Source organism: Cotesia glomerata, linkage group LG8, assembly GCF_020080835.1.
Source record: "Cotesia glomerata isolate CgM1 linkage group LG8, MPM_Cglom_v2.3, whole genome shotgun sequence".
In the NCBI taxonomy this organism is placed as follows: domain Eukaryota; kingdom Metazoa; phylum Arthropoda; class Insecta; order Hymenoptera; family Braconidae; genus Cotesia; species Cotesia glomerata.
This window is the reverse complement of record NC_058165.1, coordinates 14,189,486-14,212,038: the sequence shown is the minus strand read 5'-3', so window position 1 is coordinate 14,212,038 and position 22,553 is coordinate 14,189,486. Positions and strand designations below refer to the sequence as shown.

Below are 22,553 nucleotides of genomic sequence, written 5' to 3'. Positions count from 1 at the left end.
CTGAAGTGACTGTTTGTTGACTCGCATCTGCAACTGAAACTGTGACTGCATTGCTGCTCATCGATGTTGACGTAAACGCTGCTGTAGCGCTCTCTTGTTAATTAACGGTATTGACTGGACCTGTAACTGAATTGCTGGTCACCGGGGTTGTTTTGACTACTGCTGGAGTAGCTGTGGTGGTAGCTGTGCCGGGCTGAACTGTTAGTGACCTTGGAATTCGGCCGAAGTTGAGCTGAACAGCTTCTTCCGGAGTCAGGCTGGGCCTAACGACGATCGGTGACGTTGCTGGGGTTACAGATGACGGTACAGGTGATGATGATAATATAATATCATATGAATGAGATGAGGTAGTGTTATCGGAAGCGAAAGTTTCGGTTAACGGGTCAAGAATCAAAGATTCTAAACTCGAATGTGAAATAGCCTTCGCTTCATTACTGCTGATTAACGACATTGTAGTACTCTCAGCGTTGTCTTTCTGTAATGAAATTTGTCTTTTAGACCTTCTAGGAATTTTAAGATCATTTAAATAATGTGTGCCGAGGCCATTGCCATTTAAGTCTGCTAATCTCACGACCATCGGACTTACTATATCAGTAACTACCGTGGGTCCTGCATATTTAGGTGCTAATTTTGCGCTATAGCCATCGACTTTTTTGCTTAATTTTTTATTTAAATAATAAACTATCTCCGATCTGTAAATCAATAGATTGCGTATAAAACCGTTTCTCGTGTTGTTTTCGCGTTCGTTCCCGAGCTTTTAACATATAATGTTCTGTAAAGTGTCTAAGTTCATCTATTCTATTTATACGGGATTTCCAAACAGTTATATCGGTCTCATCATAATTTTCAGTGACAGGTGTGTCTGATATTGAGTGAGGATCACGGCCATGATTTAAATAAAACGGGGAAACACCTAGTGCAGTATGAACTGCGGTATTATAAGCAAATTTAAGGTCTGGTATGTGGAAGTCCCAGTCTCGTTGATTTTGTCCAGTAAATGAAATAATCATCGGTTTTATTGTACGATTACAACGCTCTACAGGGTTTGCACACGGATGTCCTATTAGAGTAGGTGTAAGTAAGATATTATATTGTTTAATAAGTGCTAAAACGTCTTTATTTATAAACTCTTTCCCATTGCCTGATATAATTTGCTTTACAGGGCCCCAATGGGTTAATACTCCACGTAAATGTTTTATTACTTCTTTGCCAGTTTGTTGCCTTAATGGAAAGATCTCTAAATATCGAGTGTAAATATCTTCAATTACCAATGCATATTGAAAACCGGACGAGGATTTAGTATAAGGACCTATTGTGTCCATGGAAATAATAGTCCAGGGCTGAGTTGGTGGTCTAGTTCCAATGTAGCCTTGCGGTTTAGCTTGATTACTTTTAGTTCTAAGACAACTCTCGCAAGAGTTAACATAAGAAACAACATCTCGAAACATACCGGGCCAGTAATGGGTCTCGCGGATACGCCAGTACGTTTTATCGATGCCTAAGTGTCCCGATTGGACATCGCAATGCGCTTTTTCGAGCTGTGGTTTAATTTCAGGCTCCGTGAGGACAATTTTCCTCGCGGTAATATTGCCTAAAATTTCTTTTACTGCTGTTGAGCGGTAATAATATAATCTTTCGTCTTTGTACTTCTATTCAGGGTATTTATCTGGGAATTTTTTAACTACTCGAACTTTTTCGTTGTACCACGAAATTTCAGAGTCAGTAATGTCGCAATTTTGAATCGATGAGAGTTCTGTTAATCCGGGGTCTTCGTAAAGACATGACAGAGCATCTGGAGCTTCATTTTGGGTTCCTCTGTAGTGAATAATGTCAAGCTTGTACGCAGATAAATCAATAGCCCATCTAGCTAAGCGACCAGCTGGATCTTTTAAGTTATAAAGCCATTTTAACGCGGAATGATCAGTATAAACTGTAACTGGAAGACCTTCTACGTATCCACGTAATTTCTGTAAGGCCCAAACTACCGCGAGGCATTCTTTCTCTGTCGTGGTATAATTCATTTCCGCTTTATTCAGAGGTCTGCTCAGACACATGATTAAATTTTCTCGATCTTCTTTAAAGTCGTACTGAGTGAGGATCGTGCCTAATCCGGTATTACTCGCGTCAGTGTATAAGCGATAAGGGCGATCTGGCTTAGGCAAAGCTAGTGTAGCTGCTTGTAACAAAGATTTCTTAGTTTCAATAAAAGCTTTTTCTTCAATGTCAGTCCATTTCCAATCTACACGTGTACTGGTTAATTTATTTAGGGGACCTTGAACTTGAGCAATATTTTTAAGGAGTTTGTGATACCAATTTACAAGACCGTTAAATCTACGTAGTTCCTTACGGTTAGTAGGTCAGGGATATTCGGCTATCGGTTCAAGACGCGCTGGGTCTGGACTGATGCCTTCTTCATTAATTATAAAGCCTAAAAATTTAACTTCGGAACGTCCGAACTGACTTTTTACTTCGTTCATTTTAAGACCAGCGATTCTAAAAGCTTCAAAAACAGCTTGTAAATATGTCATATGTTCCTCTAAAGTATTACTAATAATAGTCCAGTCGTCTAGATAAGCAAAAATTTTCTCTTGGGCGCTGGGTAAATATTTTCGAGCCTTTTTCCAAAGAATTTGCATTACGATTTGGAGGACTTGGTCAGTAAGGGCTTGATAAGTACTAGGGGCGTTAACGAGTCCGAATGGCATACGAATCCATTCAAATTGGCCTCGACCATCGACACAAAATGCTGTATAGTGTCGACTATTTTCTTCAACTAATACTTGATGAAAAGCATCGCTGAGATTGATAGTAGAAATAATTTTTGCGCCTCGGAGGCTGGATAGAATTCGGTGCATGATCGGTAACGGGTACGCTGATTGTTTGGTCTTTTTATTTAAAGGGCGATAATCGATACACATGCGCTAGGTATTATTTTTCTTCGCGACCATAACTGGTGAACAAGCCCAGCTACTATTCGAGGGTCGAATATATCCTTTTTCAAGTAATTGGTCAACTTTTTCGTGTAATGCTTTCATTACTGGCTGACTGCGTCTGTATGGTTTACAGCGCACTGGGGTTTCGTCAGTTACCTCGATGCGATGTTGTACTAGGTTAGTAACTCCTAATTTGGCGGTTTTATTTTTGTCAAATTCTACCGCGAGGAAATTACTTAATTCTGATCGTTCTGATGAAGATAAGGCATTTAATGTTAGCGGTTTAGTTTTATTTGTGTGGGAACGAAATCGATGTTTTGTAGAATTACCGCCTAAGTACCAAGTGGCGATTTTTGATTCTACGTGAACGTCTGCGGACTGCCAAAAATCTAGACCGAGAATAACTGGGGTTGATAGTCCAGGTAATACACTTAACCAGGTTAAAATGGTTTTTCCGTCAAGTTCTACTTTAAATGGCGCGCCTCCGCGGGTGTATGTTGAAGCAGAGTCGGCTAATATTACTCCTACGGTACTAGTAGGGTCTGGGCTTAACTCCTGAAGTTCATTGCCTTAGATTCGGTTATACGCGGTTTCAGAAATGTAACTTCGTTCACTTCCGCTGTCTAACATGGCTTCGATGTGAAAAGGTCCTATAGTAATATCGGTAATCATGCGGCTTACGAGTGTTGGTGCCTGTGTATGCGATAAATATGTTCGATTATAATTATTGGGACCGTGTATTTGCATGAGACAGTCGGGTGTTTTATCATCATTTGATTTAATTTTTAATTCCGGTAAATCAATGGGAAGCTCCGATTCCGAGTCTGATTCGTAATCAAAATCATCATAATCTTCGTATTCAGAGTCTGATGCTTAAATGTGGCGAGTTTGGTATAAAATCGGATGTTTGAGAGATACTAGTTTTACAGTTGTCATTAGTTATCACTACAGAAATATTAACTGGAGTAATAGATAAAACGTGTGTTTGACTAGCTGTTTCAGCAGTACTGTTTGTCTCTACTGCAACGGTTTTGGCCCTGGCTGCTGTAAAAGGATACACCAGGGCACCTACTCATTTTTTGGCTCCGGGTTTCTCGGTAACGGTGGTAAACCGGCCCTAGCCCGAATCTCGTCGGTGGTTTTCGCGCAACACTTGTCAGCTGTATATCCATGACGTCCACAGCGTGCACAAGGTGCGGAAGATGGCGGTGAAGAGAGTGTTTTTTGTAAGTTCTCAAACATGCCCTGTATCGTGGCCTGGAGATTGTTTATTGAAGATACGATCACGTCTGAGGTGTCGCTTTTTGGGGTTTCTTTACGCGAATTAAATTGTTTATTTGTTAAAACCGCGTCTAAAGTTGTTTTTTCATTATTCTCAGTAATTGACACGTCTTGATCAGGATCTACATCGGTAACGGCATTCATTCGCGTTCTTGATTTAGTGTAATTCTGATTTTGTGTTTTCGATTTACTCGGTTGTTCCGGTTTAGGTGGATTACAAGTATCCATAATCGATTGCCATGCGCCAACGCGTTGGTATAACATTGAATAAGTATGAATACGTTCTTCCGCAAATTTAAATAAGAATTTGGAATTAAATTTTTGGATAATAATTTTTACTTGTCGGCTTTCGGGTAATGGCTCTTCTAATTGAGCAAACGCGCTTTGCATTCGATTAATAAATGCAGCTCCCTGTTCATCGTCAGCTTGTCGATATAAATAGATTTCTTGTAAAAAGGTTTCGTCTGATTGGTGAGTTTGCCATACTTTGAAGTGTGTTTTAAAGACTGACCAGTCGACAAATAAATGCTCATTCTGATAATACCAGTCTAAAATATAACCAGTTAAAGTTGAAGCTACTACTGGCCTAAAGTTGTCCAAAGGTATATCATTACTGACCATTCGCTGTTCTAATGTCTTAATAAATTTTTTGGCATCTAACTTTACAGATGAATCGCGTGGAGGGAAAAATACATTCCATGATTTTGCAGTTCGGCAAATGTCATTAGTCCATAAGTGTGCAACTGTACTCGGGTACATGTACGAGGGAGTAGCGCTTGGGACTATGCCTGGAATAGTATATGTGTATTGTTGTGTCTGTGACGTAGGCACATGGAAAGAAGCGATCGGTGCTGTATAGGTGTGTGTCACATGAGGTGCAGTAGTGTGTGACTGTACGTGTGTGCTTGGTACGTAGTATGGCACCGGTGGTGCTGTATAAGTTTGAGTTATATACGGCAACGTGGTGTGTGATTGTACATGAGTCGCTGGTATATGCTGAGGCATCGGCGGTATGAGTGGTGGGGCAAGCGGCAGCGGCGCGTACGGTAAACGCGCAGCCCCACTGAGCGTCGAGCTTTGTACTGTAGAGAAGGGAGGTATACTCGGAGGAGGAAAGCGAGGTGCTAGCGGCACGGAGTAATTTCCCGCTGAAAAATTTGAACTAGGGAATAATTCTCGTGGCTGAAATGCGTAGGTGTCATCGGCAGGATTATTATTATTATTTACTATGTCGGACATCGTTCTAGCTAGAGTGCTAGCGAAGGGTGGCATTAGCTGATGATAGGCGGCTTTCCAAGCCTCTGCTTCAGATCTTAGTTGTCTAATTACTTCTTCAACGGTTTGCGTAGCAGTATTTGTATTTTCAGGGTTTTGTGCTCTACTTGTATTACTATTATTATTTGAATCTATCGGGTCTAACGAATCGTGTACTCGACTTGTATCGTTACCGCTTGTATCTGTGGGGTTCACTAGTTCTTGTACTCCACTCATGTTATTATGAACTGCTTGAGCGGGATCATTATTGGTGTAACCGGTACTGTTGTGTAGGTCCTTTCGTGAATTGCCTAGTCCAAGTAAATCGTCTGATAATTGTGGATAGAGACTTGAACTGGGGGCTTGAGTCGGATTAAAATTTAATAAATTCTGGCTAGATACCACTGGAATAGGATTTTGTGGGATCTGATTCGCATTACTGCTGACGAGTGCCGGAAGTCAATTCGTTGGCGTACGAAGAAACATTTTGGATAATTAATATTAAATCTTATTTAATTATTTTCCGAATGGATTAAATTTTGAGGTTATTATTTTATAATGACACTCCTGACAAAGAATTTTAATCCTAAACCTTCTCGGTGACGCATTCAAAATTAATTTTATAATCCCGAATTTTATTTAGTGAGTATTCGATACTCGGTGTTATTAATTTAATCCCTAAATTTTAACTTTAATATTATTAAGTTTTATACTTGTAATAAATAATATTAATATTATTATAGCTACACAAATGGTAGAGTAGCCGACATGTCTTTGGAAGGTTCTGGGTTCGAATCCCAGTCCGAGCTATCTAATAATTTTTTCTCGCATATTCTATAAACTCACATTAAGATGATCCTCTCCACGTACCTTTCTCAATCCTTCCCTACCAATATCCTGTTACGTGAATGTGGAACGCTTCACGTAATAATTACCGTAACTCCTATTCTTTCCCGCTTCACAGCATTATTTATATTTGTAAATTATTATAATATTGTTCAGTCGAGCGGGACACCATTTGGATGCCGCAAGCCGAACCGAGCGGTATTTCGACCATTCATCGATCGCAACGGAGTACTGGACGCATCCCATAATACAACGGCCGGCTAGAAGAAGCCGTGAGCTGATTGTATGCGAGGTTTTTGAACTAACGGAAAACTAGAGAACACATGTTGCCAAAGAGGCAGCCATCTTTTTTTCAATTAATTCTGATCTGGACAGTGACGATTAAGTATTATTATGGGATGGGATTATTTTGTTGTTTGTTTAACCGAACGCTCGAGAAAATTGGAGTTGTATACAACAGCTAGCCCGACCGACGCGCCATCTCCGAGCGCGAGCCCATACTTACCTCGAGCTTCAGTTACCCTCGACTTAGCCGATTTATCGACCGGAACTGGTTACCCGCCGCGAGCCGCGGGAAGTTTGGATTTTTGAATTGGTTTGGAGTGATTTATTGCCAGATCGGCGTTATAATTCAATGATTATGGATTATGTGACGGATCGAAGTTAATTTTGTTTATTATTGATTACGTTGATTAATTGGTTGATAGAGTTAACTAATTATTATCACATTTGTTGGAAATTTGAATTAAATTGTATTAATTAAGTTGTTGCGGTGTTGATTTATTTTTAACTTCCCGCTAAGAAAAATTGAAAATTTTCAAAAATCGGGAAGTTATTGGTTTTACCCCGTTTTTCGAAAATCGAGTTTTCAATGGATGTTGACGTTTTGAGGTCCTAGGAAGCCTCCCCGAATGTTTCCGCGATGATGTCCGTATGTCTGTATAAGTGTGTGTGTGTGTGTGTGTGTGTGTGTGTGTGTGTGTGTGTGTGTGTGTGTGTGTGTGTGTGTGTGTGTGTGTGTTAGGGTGTTTCAAAAAAAGACGAATTTTTTTTTTTCTTTTGGTGTCTAAAAATTGATAGTATACCTAAAAACAAAAATTTTGGCGCCCATGTGAGCTCTTAATATCAATAGTAAGATTTGCCTGTATCCATTTCTTTATTTTCCATTTAAATAACACGGGAAAAATTTTTTTTAATTTTTTAATTTTTATTACTTTGGAACGGTTCATCGTAACAACAATCTAAAAAATGATATTTTTAGGAAATTTTACGCTCTACAAAAACGTCTGAAGACCGAAGTTCCTCAGATTAACGGCTTCAAAGATATCCGCGGTCAAAGATAACACTAATAAAAATTTATAATATTTTCCAATAAAACTACAAAAAATATCATATGCTTTATTTTTATTATTTTTATGTTAAATTACTTCAATTCCGTTAACCTGAGACTGTAAACTTTTTTTTTTACTAATTAATTCAATACTTAACTCACGAAATGCACTAATATATAAATATAAACGTTAAAAATATCTTATAAATGATTTTTGGTCTCTTTTATAACAAATTTATTTCTTTACTAAATATTAAAAAATTTAATTGAACAATTAATTCTTTATAACAAAAACTATATTTACAACTTGTTACAACAATTTTTCAACTTGAAAATATTACAGTTTTATAAAATTACTTTTATTGCAATTAGGATATTGTTTTCTATGTTCTGTCACTACTTGCAACAAATATTGAAGCTGTTCTTCATCTTTCGTTAAGCATCGATTATACTGCTCTATCAATGCCACGCCGCGTTCTGCTACATCATTCACAACTTGAAGTTTCCCGAAATACTCCAAGTTTTCTAAGAAATTCGGATTCTGAGGCCACAAAGTAACATCCTCATCAATGAACTCATACGACAAATCAAACGATTCAAATATATTAATCGATCTCATAGACATAAATTGACTAAGATCTTTATTTAATAATGACTCTAAATTTTTCTTATCTATTATAAAGCGATTTGTTGTAGTTTCATTGGCTTTACAGTTTTTAAGAGCATGAACTATTCTTTTTTGTTCCAACTGAAACATTTTTATCAAAGAGAGATAAAACAGACAGCTCGTTGTTTAAATACCACAAGTGATCGGCTAATTTTTGTGAGCATGTCTGTGAAAGACTATTATTAAATCTTTCATATGAAATTAATTCTTTAATCAAAGTTAAATCATTATTAGGTGCTGTTATAGCACACGGCGCAGTGAACCAAGCTTTTAAATAGAATATTATGATAAATAAACAAAGTTCTCGTAATCCATCTATTTCCGATTTAGTAAGATGAAATTCATTTCTGAATAAAAAATTTTTAAACTATATATTGCTTTAGCCATCCACCTTGCATGATGGACCGCTCCAGGATGCTTAAATGTAATATTTGTGGTAGTAGTACCCAAAAATATTAATGATAATTCCAGAAGTTCACGGTAATCGTCTCGACAATGATCCATCTACAAAAAGTTATAAGTCAAAATGAAATTGATTATATCGCAATTTCAAAGTTGAGAAGACTAATTATTATTAACTGATGTGAGGTAAAAGTTGTAAAATATTTTACAAACGCAATTTTAATCGTTAAAGATGATTGAAAGTATAACAGTCATGTGAAACTGATTTTCAATATTTTTAATCACGACGGCAAGTTAATTAATCAGAGTAAAATTGATAATTGAGGAGCTTATTTTCAAAAGGGTATCTTTTGATTTTTGATTAATCGAGACAAAAACTAGTTATCTTCAATTATAAATATTTGTATTGAACTTTTTTTAATTTAGCTATAAAGTGCAATCGGTTATGAAGCTGCAATTCGATTTTCATTTATAAATGTTCATAATTCTCAAAGTAATTAGTATTTAAAAGTTCAGAAAACTGGTATTTTAAAATATGAAAAGATACCCTTTTGAAAATCAGCTCCTCAATTATACTGAACTTTATACATTTTTCTTTTCCACTTTAACATCAGTTAATAATTCTTCAGCGCTGGATTAAAAAATTTTACTTCTATTTGATTATTAACGAATTTCAAAATCTCATCTTTGATTGGTGTTATTACTTCCAAAACTTTTGTCACAAATACCAGCCGTAAAGTTTGATTGGTCAATTTCATCCCACTTCTTTTAAATCTCTGATAAATTGGAACGTTTGGGCCAGACGAAGCAGGCCAGTATACTTCAAATGCACTTCGAAGAACAATTTCAAAAATATGGTGTCGGCATGGCAAGTACAACAGTTTTCTACTAAGAGCCTTTTCTACTAATACACACGCACCATTTCTGATTCCTGAAAAAATAAAATGAGAATTGCTAGTGAAGTATCGATTTTTTAGAGTAGTACGGAGAAATCTTTTCAATTTGAAAAAAGTAACTCATAACTTGGAAATTAATGGTTAATACTAAAAATCTGATTTGATTTAGCATTTAAACATTACGGTAATCAACCATGTTATATTTTTTTTATTAATAAATTATTTACCCGTATTTGACGCCGTAGTATCAGAACACAATGCTTTGATGTTGTCAGTATTAATATCCCATTGTTTTACTGTTTTAATAATAGCTGAAGCTTGGTTTTGTCCAGTCCCAGATTCTAGTTTAGGAACTCCTAACAGTTGAAATTTACCTGATGATGATAAAATAATCGGAAGCCGGTCAACTTGTTCTGTACCTGTAATATCTGATAACAGTTTTCCATCAAAATGTAGTACATAATTGTCAGTTTCCAGATTAGTCTTCAGATTTAACGCCGCTTCTTTCCGGAATTTTTCCCTTGCTCGGTGAATAGTCACATGACTAAAGTTTACGCTTGCACAATCAATGTTCAAGCAAGATAATAAAGCAGCAATAATGTAAGTCGCCATCCTACTAGTCACGTTAGCTCTATCCAAAGCCGCAGCAAGTTCTGGTGTCATTATATCAATTTTTGGAACTTGTTGTTTTGGCATTTCATCTTCATAATCAGAGATTATACGAGAAGTATTACTTTCCAAAGATTTCTGGGATAATTGAGATGGATGACTTGATATTTTATGATTAGCAACATCATCAGTCTCAACTGCACAATAATAGTTGACATTGTCGTTATCAAACTCTCCGACATTATTATTACTATCATTACCATTATTATTATAGTTTTTATCATTGCTATCAATGTTCTCTTCACTATTATTATCACTATTATTGTTATTATTATCATAATTGCTGATATCAACATCCATGTCTTCGACATCTTCTAAAATTGGTTGAGAATTATATGAAATAAAACCACGTCGACTGGAAGATTTTTGTCCCAAATAAAATAATCTTTTTCTTTGTCCAGTATATTTAAAACATCCGCATGAGCTACATCAAATAGTTTATTTAATTCATCCTGAAAAACGGATTCCTTTTTTTTTTGATAATTTCACTTTATTCTTTTACGGTTTTCTTGTAAATTCTTCCATCGATTGTGATTTGAGATTAGTTTCAAAAAAGCAGATCTTTTCTCTCTTGTCGGGATTTGTGCCGCACACCAAATTTCAAAAACTTTGTCGATAGTGATTGATATACTTTCTTTAACTGAAAAATTTTTCGTATCAAGATAATAAAATAAAAGCGACATAATCTCTTTTTAGAGGGTAATTTTTCCAACTAATTCACTTAACACATCACCAATCAAGTACACTGTTTTCACCATTATGGTCACAAAATTTATAACTAATATATTTTAACTAATTAAATTAATAATATAACTAATTGAACAAAAAATCAGTATCAATAAACAAAGACAATGACGAAGATATAGTAAAGCGTTGAGAGCAAAGCAACTAAATGAAGTTAGTACCGAACAACCAGGCTTACCAACACAGAGCTTATTAGCTACAACACTCAAATTAAATGAGTATAATACTCTGTACCGACAGAGCTAAATAAAGCTCTGTTGATATTTTTCAAATAAAAAACATTTGATCAAGTTTTATAGTAGATTTAATTGATTTAACGTATTTACAGAATTTTCATATTATTTTGAATAATATGCAATGATGAGTGTTTGGTGAGTTTGTGTAATAAGGAACTTTACATTTTCCTCTTACAAAAATTTATAAATTTTATAAAATATAAAATAAATTTGTTATAAGAAAGACCAAAAAATCATTTATGTGACATTTTTAACGTTTATATTTATATATTAGTGCATTTCGTGAGTTAAGTATTGAATTAATTAGTAAAAAAAAAAAGTTTACAGTCTCAGGTTAACGGAATTGAAGTAATTTAACATAAAAAATAATAAAAATATAGCATGTGATATTTTTTTTGTAATTTTATTGGAAAATATTTGAAATTTTTTATTAGTGTTATCTTTGACCGCGGATATCTTTGAAGCCGTTAATCTGAGGAACTTTGGTCTTCAGACGTTTTTTGTAGAGCGTAAAATTTCCTACTAATATCATTTTTCAGATTGTTGTTACGATGAACCGTTCCAAAGTAATAAAAATTAAAAAATTAAAAAAAATTTTTCCCGTGTTATTTAAATGGAAAATAAAGAAATGGATACAGGCAAATCTTACTATTGATATTAAGAGCTCACATGGGCGCCAAAATTTTTGTTTTTAGGTATACTATCAATTTTTAGACACCAAAAGAAAAAAAAAAAATTCGTCTTTTTTTGAAACACCCTAATAAATATAAACGTTAAAAATGTCACATAAATGATTTTTTGGTCTTTCTTATAACAAATTTATTTTATATTTTATAAAATTTATAAATTTTTGTAAGAGGAAAATGTAAAGTTCCTTATTACACAAACTCACCAAACACTCATCATTGCATATTATTCAAAATAATATGAAAATTCTGTAAATACGTTAAATCAATTAAATCTACTATAAAACTTGATCAAATGTTTTTTATTTGAAAAATATCAACAGAGCTTTATTTAGCTCTGTCGGTACAGAGTATTATACTCATTTAATTTGAGTGTTGTAGCTAATAAGCTCTGTGTTGGTAAGCCTGGTTGTTCGGTACTAACTTCATTTAGTTGCTTTGCTCTCAACGCTTTACTATATCTTCTCGTCATTGTCTTTGTTCATTGATACTGACTGTTTTTTCAATCCGTTATATTATTAATTTAATTAGTTAAAATATATTAGTTATAAATTTTGTGACCATAATGGTGAAAACAGTGTACTTGATTGGTGATGTGTTAAGTGAATTAGTTGGAAAAAAATTACCCTCTCTAAAAGAGATTATGTCGCTTTTATTTTATTATCTTGATACGAAAAATTTTTCAGTTAAAGAAAGTATATCAATCACTATCGACAAAGTTTTTGAAATTTGGTGTGCGGCACAAATCCCGACAAGAGAGAAAAGATCTGCTTTTTTGAAACTAATCTCAAATCACAATCGATGGAAGAATTTACAAAAAAACCGTAAAATGAAAAGTCAAAGTCTCAAAAAAAAAGGAATCCGTTTTTCAGGATGAATTAAATAAACTATTTGATGTAGCTCATGCGGATGTTTTAAATATACTGGACAAAGAAAAAAGATTATTTTATTTGGGACAAAAATCTTCCAGTCGACGTGGTTTTATTTCATATAATTCTCAACCAATTTTAGAAGATGTCGAAGACATGGATGTTGATATCAGCAATTATGATAATAATAACAATAATAGTGATAATAATAGTGAAGAGAACATTGATAGCAATGATAAAAACTATAATAATAATGGTAATGATAGTAATAATAATGTCGGAGAGTTTGATAACGACAATGTCAACTATTATTGTGCAGTTGAGACTGATGATGTTGCTAATCATAAAATATCAAGTCATCCATCTCAATTATCCCAGAAATCTTTGGAAAGTAATACTTCTCGTATAATCTCTGATTATGAAGATGAAATGCCAAAACAACAAGTTCCAAAAATTGATATAATGACACCAGAACTTGCTGCGGCTTTGGATAGAGCTAACGTGACTAGTAGGATGGCGACTTACATTATTGCTGCTTTATTATCTTGCTTGAACATTGATTGTGCAAGCGTAAACTTTAGTCATGTGACTATTCACCGAGCAAGGGAAAAATTCCGGAAAGAAGCGGCGTTAAATCTGAAGACTAATCTGGAAACTAACAATTATGTACTACATTTTGATGGAAAAGTGTTATCAGTTATTACAGGTACAGAACAAGTTGACCGGCTTCCGATTATTTTATCATCATCAGGTAAATTTCAACTGTTAGGAGTTCCTAAACTAGAATCTGGGACTGGACAAAACCAAGCTTCAGCTATTATTAAAACAGTAAAACAATGGGATATTAATACTGACAACATCAAAGCATTGTGTTCTGATACTACGGCGTCAAATACGGGTAAATAATTTATTAATAAAAAAAATATAACATGGTTGATTACCGTAATGTTTAAATGCTAAATCAAATCAGATTTTTAGTATTAACCATTAATTTCCAAGTTATGAGTTATTTTTTTTTCAAATTGAAAAGATTTCTCCGTACTACTCTAAAAAATCGATACTTCACTAGCAATTCTCATTTTATTTTTTCAGGAATCAGAAATGGTGCGTGTGTATTAGTAGAAAAGGCTCTTAGTAGAAAACTGTTGTACTTGCCATGCCGACACCATATTTTTGAAATTGTTCTTCGAAGTGCATTTGAAGTATACTGGCCTGCTTCGTCTGGCCCAAACGTTCCAATTTATCAGAGATTTAAAAAGAAGTGGGATGAAATTGACCAATCAAACTTTACGGCTGGTATTTGTGACAAAAAAGTTTTGGAAGTAATAACACCAATCAAAGATGAGATTTTGAAATTCGTTAATAATCAAATAGAAGTAAAATTTTTTAATCCAGCGCTGAAGAATTATTAACTGATGTTAAAGTGGAAAAGAAAAATGTATAAAGTTCAGTATAATTGAGGAGCTGATTTTCAAAAGGGTATCTTTTCATATTTTAAAATACCAGTTTTCTGAACTTTTAAATACTAATTACTTTGAGAATTATGAACATTTATTAATGAAGATCGAATTGCAGCTTCATAACCGATTGCACTTTATAGCTAAATTAAAAAAAGTTCAATACAAATATTTATAATTGAAGATAACTAGTTTTTTGTCTCGATTAATCAAAAATCAAAAGATACCCTTTTGAAAATAAGCTCCTCAATTATCAATTTTACTCTGATTAATTAACTTGCCGTCGTGATTAAAAATATTGAAAATCAGTTTCACATGACTGTTATACTTTCAATCATCTTTAACGATTAAAATTGCGTTTGTAAAATATTTTACAACTTTTACCTCACATCAGTTAATAATAATTAGTCTTCTCAACTTTGAAATTGCGATATAATCAATTTCATTTTGACTTATAACTTTTTTTGTAGATGGATCATTGTCGAGACGATTACCGTGAACTTCTGGAATTATCATTAATATTTTTGGGTACTACTACCACAAATATTACATTTAAGCATCGGTCCATCATGCAAGGTGGATGGCTAAAGCAATATATAGTTTAAAAATTTTTTTATTCAGAAATGAATTTCATCTTACTAAATCGGAAATAGATGGATTACGAGAACTTTGTTTATTTATCATAATATTCTATTTAAAAGCTTGGTTCACTGCGCCGTGTGCTATAACAGCACCTAATAATGATTTAACTTTGATTAAAGAATTAATTTCATATGAAAGATTTAATAATAGTCTTTCACAGACATGCTCACAAAAATTAGCCGATTACTTGTGGTATTTAAACAACGAGCTGTTTGTTTTATCTCTCTTTGATAAAAATGTTTCAGTTGGAACAAAAAAAAGAATAGTTCATGCTCTTAAAAACTGTAAAGCCAATGAAACTACAACAAATCGCTTTATAATAGATAAGAAAAATTTAGAGTCATTATTAAATAAAGATCTTAGTCAATTTATGTCTATGAGATCGATTAATATATTTGAATCGTTTGATTTGTCGTATGAGTTCATTGATGAGGATGTTACTTTGTGGCCTCAGAATCCGAATTTCTTAGAAAACTTGGAGTATTTCGGGAAACTTCAAGTTGTGAATGATGTAGCAGAACGCGGCGTGGCATTGATAGAGCAGTATAATCGATGCTTAACGAAAGATGAAGAACAGCTTCAATATTTGTTGCAAGTAGTGACAGAACATAGAAAACAATATCCTAATTGCAATAAAAGTAATTTTATAAAACTGTAATATTTTCAAGTTGAAAAATTGTTGTAACAAGTTGTAAATATAGTTTTTTGTTATAAAGAATTAATTGTTCAATTAAATTTCTTAATATTTAGTAAAAAAAAAAATAAATTTGTTATAAAAGAGACCAAAAAATCATTTATAAGATATTTTTAACGTTTATATTTATATATTAGTGCATTTCGTGAGTTAAGTATTGAATTAATTAGTAAAAAAAAAAGTTTACAGTCTCAGGTTAACGGAATTGAAGTAATTTAACATAAAAAATAATAAAAATAAAGCATATGATATTTTTTTTGTAGTTTTATTGGAAAATATTATAAATTTTTTATTAGTGTTATCTTTGACCGCGGATATCTTTGAAGCCGTTAATCTGAGGAACTTTGGTCTTCAAACGTTTTTTGTAGAGCGTAAAATTTCCTACAAATATCATTTTTTAGATTGTTGTTACGATGAACCGTTCCAAAGTAATAAAAATTAAAAAATTAAAAAAAATTTTTCCCGTGTTATTTAAATGGAAAATAAAGAAATGGATACAGGCAAATCTTACTATTGATATTAAGAGCTCACATGGGCGCCAAAATTTTTGTTTTTAGGTATACTATCAATTTTTAGACACCAAAAGAAAAAAAAAAATTCGTCTTTTTTTGAAACACCCTAATAAATATATATATATATATATATATATATATATATATATATATATATATATATATATACATACATATATATACTTTTGAACCATATGTATTTTCTGAATCAGTTCGACGAGCTGAGTGAGGAAATAGCAAAATTTTCCAAAAGTTGCCGCATGATAACCAATATAATATTTGGATTTCTATGAAATCTACTAAAAATTTCATTTTTGGGAGGGTCATTCTTAACGCAAAAAATCAATAGATATATGAATTAAAGCTTATTTAATAAGCTTTCAGATGCATTAAACATAAATTTATTAGGATATTGTGTTCAATAGTATTTACATGGAAAAACAGTAAAAAAATGAAAATTTTTGAAATTTTTCAAAAATTTCAAATTGCTCTCATTTCTAAAATAACCGGCCGATTTGGTTCATCTTAGAACTTAACCTCAGAAACCGGTCAAAAAATAAGTATGTTAAATTTTATTGAGATCCGATTAGAATTGCGGAAGTTAGAGTAGAGCTAGACATAGCCCGTTATATCGTATATATAATATATATAATATATAACATAGATATAATATATATAATATATATAATATATATACGTATATATTATATATATATATATATATATATATATATATATATATATATTAGACTGGGCCAAAACTGACTATTTTTTTTTTTTCTATCGATACTGTGAAAATATCATTCATGATGATAAAAAAATTATTGTGCAAGTTTGAGTCCTTAATAATAATATTAAGGGGTGTATCGTTACGACTATTGATTTTTCAACAGTAATCGCATTTTTACTCAAAATTCGTTAATTATCAATCTGAAAAATTTTAGCGATATGTATTCTTATAGGAAATTAAATTTCCTAAAAAGTTATCTTTGTAAATTACTGTAAAACAAGCCGTTTCCTTGTAATCATGCCTTAAACAAAGATTTATTTTTTCAATTTTGCGTTTCAATTTTGGATTTTTGTAGCTACCAGAAATATCAATATTTTTACAATTTAAAATACTTATTTTCAAAGGAAATTTAATGCTCTACAAAAAAGGTCTCTTAACATTTTTGATTAAATTCACTCCTTTCAAAGTTATTCGACGTTGAACTTAAATTCAAAAATAATTTATCGTTTTTTTCGCGTTACACATGATTTTTTCCTTTTGATTGAAAAATTTATGACTTTAATATTGAGAATAATTTTTTTTTGTTGGAAGACTAAATTTTTTTTATAAAATCATAATTTACCAATGTATTATTTTGCTTTTTAACGATTAATTATCGACATAAATTCATTTTTACTGTATTTAACTAACTCCAATAGTAAAATAAATTCGGTCCCTTTATTATAAATTATTTATTTGTATAGGGATATATTTTTTCTATAAACTTACACTTTTAAACTTCCGTTTTTAGCCCTCTTGTTGTTTTGTCCTTTTAATGTCAACGAGAATTTAATTTTACTCTCCCTCCACGATTACATTTGTAAGTGTTTATTAGCGAAGTCGACCACCTGAAAATGACCTTGAAAGTTTCACGTTACAGCGCTGCGAGTTATCGTGAGCTTTTCCGTAATCTGTTACCGAAGCTGAAAACATAGCCTTCCTTTCTCCCACCACCTTGCTTCTATTATTGCGCTTTTCAAAAAAAGGAATACTATCCGTGTATAATAACTTTGATTTCCTTTGATCGGAAAATGACCTTGATTGTTATACGCTACAGCGCTGCCTTTCTTCACGCCAAAGCGCTGCGAGGTATCGTGAGCTTTTCCGTAATCTATTACTGAAGCTGAAAATATAGCCTTTCTTCACTCCCTCCCCTTGCTTTTTATCATTGCACTGTTCTAAAAAATGAATACTCTTTGTGCATAATTACTTTGATTCTATTCTTCATTGTGCAAAGTAACTTAAACGTTGTCAACGCAAATTTGAGTTTTCATTAAGTATTTATTTATTGTTTGGTATATAATTTTCTTCTTTATTTCTTTAGATTGTTTAATTGTAATTGATAGTTTGAATTTATTTATGGTATCTAATTGTTTCAGTATTACAAATTAAGCGTTTAGTTAATTCTGTGTTTGTGAATTGTTTCATTACGTTACTTTGTAACGTTTAAGTTCGATTTGATAAAAAACTCGCCACTATGTCATTGGAGAAAACTTATTTAATCGGTGTTCCTATTGAGAAAATTAATAACCGTAAGCTTCCGACTGTCAAAGAAGTTTTATCATTATTTTTTTATCAACATAAAGTTCTCAAATTAAAAATTTATGATAGTGCTTCAAAAACTGCTAGTGTCGTTCAAGACTGCTGGAATAATTTGCAGATTTCAACTTCTGGTTTTTGCAACATTGTAAAGAAAATAATTAGTATTTTCAAAAAGTGGAAATATTTACTGTGCAATCGCAAAAAAAAATCACGTGCTCAAAAACAAAGAGAAAATAGCTTTGAAAAAAAACTCGAACAATTATTTGACATCGCTGGGAAGAATAGTTTAAAAGGTTTCGATAGAAATAATAATATTGATTTTCAACTTCCAATGTCTTCAAATCTGCAAGAAAATAATAATAATATCTCAGACGAAAAACACGAAGAAATAATGGAAATAGAGGCGATAGGTACGTATTCATTAATAATAGTTTAATAAAGTCAAAATAACTATTTTGTACCGTGCTAATAATAAGTTACTATGTTCTAATGAATAAATACTTATCTAAATTATTATATTCAATAAATTTTTAAGTTTTACACAAAGTAAGAAAAAAATTCTTCAATAAAGAATCAATTTTCTCAACTGATGAAAATATATCTAAGAAAACTAAAATAATTTGATTCAAATCGAATTGTTTTAGGCCAATGAAATTATTTCACGCTCGAAAAATCTCAGATTTTCCTAAAATTTATATGGCTGATGATATAATCTTTATTCTGTACAATTAACTTAAATTATGTTAAGATTGACAATTTTTATAACTTATTTTTTGCATATTTTCTACACAAAAATAATATTTTAGTAGTTAATTGCCTTGCAAACTTACACAATTGTGTAATTTTTATCATACTCTTACAAAAATTAAGGAAGTAAGAAAGAAATCCAAGTATTCGGAGGATTTCCAACAGGCTGTAACTTGTGAAAAAATTATCGTACAGTAAATAAAAAAAAAGGAAATTGCAGCAAATTTTGATTAGGCAATTGATTTTTAAAAAAACTACGAAAAGCCCTTTTTTGTTGCTTTTTAAATTCATGTAATGATTAAAAAAAAATTTTTTTTCAAAAAATCAATGGCTAATTCTTGTAGAAAATTCATCCAAGTTTTCAAAACCCATCTTGAATTTTCTTTACGATCATTGGTTGCTGAGGTATTGATAATCAAAGACAGAATGGTCTTTTTTCATTAAAACGCCGATATCTCAGCGAGAAATGCTCAAATCGAGGTTTTCAAACTAACAAATCGAAGCTCAATGAGCAAGATATCCAGTCCATATAGAGATTAAATCAAAAAAATTTTTTCCAAATCCATAAGCTAAGAATAAAAACCAAAAAAAATTTCAAAATTTTTATCTCGGTAGATTTCTTAAGATTAGGAATAAAAAAATTTTTGGAACTCAGATCCAAAAATAAAATACTGAGAGCTGCAACTTGCTTTTTTTATTTGTTGTACGATAGTTTTTATAAGTTACAGACTGTTGAAAATACCCCAAATATTTTGATTTTTTCTTGCTCCCTTATTTTTGTAAGAAGTGTATTTTCTATTTAACAATGTCAAAATAATTTATATTTTTCAGAAGACACCTCTCGTGATTATAACAGTAATGATGATTGTGATGCTACAACATCTAGTCAGGAGTTGCAATCAAAGTCAGATTCATTTATGAGTCAAAATTCAAATGTGTCTAACTTTGAAACAGATTTTTAACAGCAAAACGGACACCAAAATTAATATTATGACGCCAGAATTAGCTGCTGCACTGGATCGTGGTAATGTAAGTAGCCGAAGCGCCACATATGTTTTGGCAGCTACTTTAAAAGTGTGGGATTCGATACTCGGAATGTAAATTTGAGTTATAAAACTATTCAACGACAGCGTATAATTCATCGGAAAGAAATTGCTAAAGGCTTAAAAGAAGACTTAAAATTCAATGACAATTATGTGGTCCATTGGGATGGTAAACTGCTAAGTGATATTGTTGGGACAGAAACAGTAGATAGGCTTCCGGTGCTTTTAACATCGTCTGGCAGTGAACAGCTATTGGGTATTCCAAAATTAATTCAGGATCTGGGATTGAGCAAGCTTTAGCTGTATACTCAACTATGGAGCAATGGGGTGTCAGTAATTACATAAAAGCGATATGCTTTGATACTGCAGCAACCAATACGGGTAAATTTTAATTATTAGTCTTATTTACTTGAAAAAGCTCAGATTTGAAAAAGTAGAGAAAAATTATACTTAAGATCTTTTTCACAATTATTTTTTCAATATTCCAATTAAAAACCTCTAAAACCGACAAGTTGATTTTTCTGCCAAAAATAAAGTTTTCTGTGGTCAGATGATAATATTTAAAAATAAACTTTATTACAAAAATTAACTCCACTGATTGTTATATTTTCAGAATTTATGGAAGTAATATAGTTCAAAATAAAAAATCACTTGATTTGCCATTCATGTTTCTAATCAAATCTTTATCTTTCTAATCTATAGGAATTCATCATGGCGCTGGCGTAGAGCTTGAGAAAATTCTGAAACGAAAGCTTATATGGTTACCCTGTCGTCATCATGTAATTGAACTTGTCATAAAAGGCGTTTTTGAAGCTTACTGGCCAGTACAATCAGGTCCGAACGTTCCATTTTTAATCGATTTAAAATCGGTTGGAATAAAATCAACACATCCAAATATAACGCTGGCATCAACGATAAGATAGTGGCTAATATACTATTAAACAAAAAAGATGAACTATTAAGTTTTATCGATAATTATTCGCAGGTATATTTTGAGTTGTTATTTGAGTTGTAAAAGTACACAGAAAAAACTTTTGGTCAAAGAAAATTTTCATTTTAGGCAAGATAGTGTTCTTTTTAATAATTTTCTTAATTCAAGTTGACCACGTTTTGTGTACACAATTTAAAATCTCCAGTTCTCATGTAAAGATATTACCTTTCAATAATAACAGAAATGATCATATTTTTTGCAGAAATTTCTTCCAAGAAATGACTATCGAGAATTTTTGGAGTTATCATCTATTTTCTTGGGAGCTACGCCAAAGGATAATTACACTTTTAAATGTCCGGGAGCAATGAGTCATGCTCGTTGGATGTCGAAGGCGATTTATTGTTTGAAAATATTTATTTTTCGAACAGAGTTTAAGATTACACCTAAAGAGTTAAATAATCTTCGTCATATTTGTATTTTCATAGTTACAACTTATATAAAAGCTTGGTTTACTTCATCCTCGGCAATTTTGGCTCCAAATAATGATTTGACTTTGATGCAACAATTGATATTATATAACAAAATAAACTCGACTGTATCGCAAGCTGCTCTCAAGAAAATGGTGAGACATTTATGGTATTTGAGTGATCAATTAGCCATAATGTCTCTATTTGATGATTCTATTGACCTGACTGTGAAGAAAAAAATGATTGAAAATCTAATAAATAATAAATCATCAAATACTAAAACCAGAAAATATGAAGTAGCAAGCGATTCAGATGAATTGCTAGAAAAGATATCAGTGACTTCATTTCTGTAGAATCGCTCACCATATTCAAAGAATTTGATTTGCCGTATGATTTTATCGATGAAGACATAAGCAATTGGTCCAATAATGATAGTTTTCAAGAGTGTAAGGAATTTTTTGGAAAATTAGCTGTCGTCAATGATGTTGCAGAACGTGGTGTATCATTAATTGAAGATTACAATAAGTGTCTCACTAAAAACGAAGAACAACTTCAGTATTTGTTGTTAGCCGTTAGTGAACACCGGAAAAATACCCAAATTGTAATAAAAGTAATTTGATTGAATAATTATTTTTTCAACTGATCATTTGCCATGATTTGATAACAATTAAAGAATTTTTTTTGTAAAATATAAATTATAAGTGAAAATAAAATGATTTTTTATCTCTTTTATTGATTTAATTTGTTTTGACTTATTATTCAATTTTTTTTCTGTAAGTAAAAGTATGTCACTAGGCAAATAAATAATTTATAATAAAGGGACCGAATTTATTTTACTATTGGAGTTAGTTAAATACAGTAAAAATGAATTTATGTCGATAATTAATCGTTAAAAAGCAAAATAATACATTGGTAAATTATGATTTTATAAAAAAA

At 32.0% G+C, this 22,553-nt stretch overlaps 3 protein-coding genes and 1 long non-coding RNA gene across 4 annotated transcripts; 3 read left to right on the top strand and 1 right to left on the bottom strand.

The window, feature by feature from the left end:
* Window positions 1–7,940: 7,940 nt before the first annotated feature.
* Window positions 7,941–10,737, bottom strand: LOC123270729 (uncharacterized protein DDB_G0275275-like). Its single transcript, XM_044736881.1, has 3 exons — window positions 9,837–10,737; window positions 9,364–9,644; window positions 7,941–8,815 (listed from the first exon to the last, which is right to left on the bottom strand). The coding sequence occupies exons 1-3, from the start codon at window positions 10,576–10,578 to the stop codon at window positions 8,627–8,629; spliced, it is 1,212 nt and encodes a 403-aa protein (XP_044592816.1). The 5' UTR covers window positions 10,579–10,737; the 3' UTR covers window positions 7,941–8,626.
* A 2,232-nt stretch (window positions 10,738–12,969) lies between these two features.
* Window positions 12,970–14,875, top strand: LOC123270149 (uncharacterized protein DDB_G0275275-like). The gene is made up of 3 exons (XM_044736088.1): window positions 12,970–13,711; window positions 13,906–14,189; window positions 14,741–14,875. The coding sequence occupies exons 1-3, from the start codon at window positions 12,970–12,972 to the stop codon at window positions 14,873–14,875; spliced, it is 1,161 nt and encodes a 386-aa protein (XP_044592023.1).
* Window positions 14,876–18,086: 3,211 nt separating this feature from the next.
* LOC123270148 lies at window positions 18,087–20,138 on the top strand. Its single transcript, XM_044736087.1, has 2 exons — window positions 18,087–18,839; window positions 20,008–20,138. The coding sequence occupies exons 1-2, from the start codon at window positions 18,365–18,367 to the stop codon at window positions 20,136–20,138; spliced, it is 606 nt and encodes a 201-aa protein (XP_044592022.1). The 5' UTR covers window positions 18,087–18,364.
* Window positions 20,139–20,254: 116 nt separating this feature from the next.
* LOC123270735 lies at window positions 20,255–22,332 on the top strand. Its single transcript, XR_006510682.1, has 3 exons — window positions 20,255–20,600; window positions 20,922–21,204; window positions 21,413–22,332. It is a non-coding gene; the product is annotated as an uncharacterized LOC123270735 (long non-coding RNA).
* The last annotated feature ends 221 nt before the right edge of the window (window positions 22,333–22,553 follow it).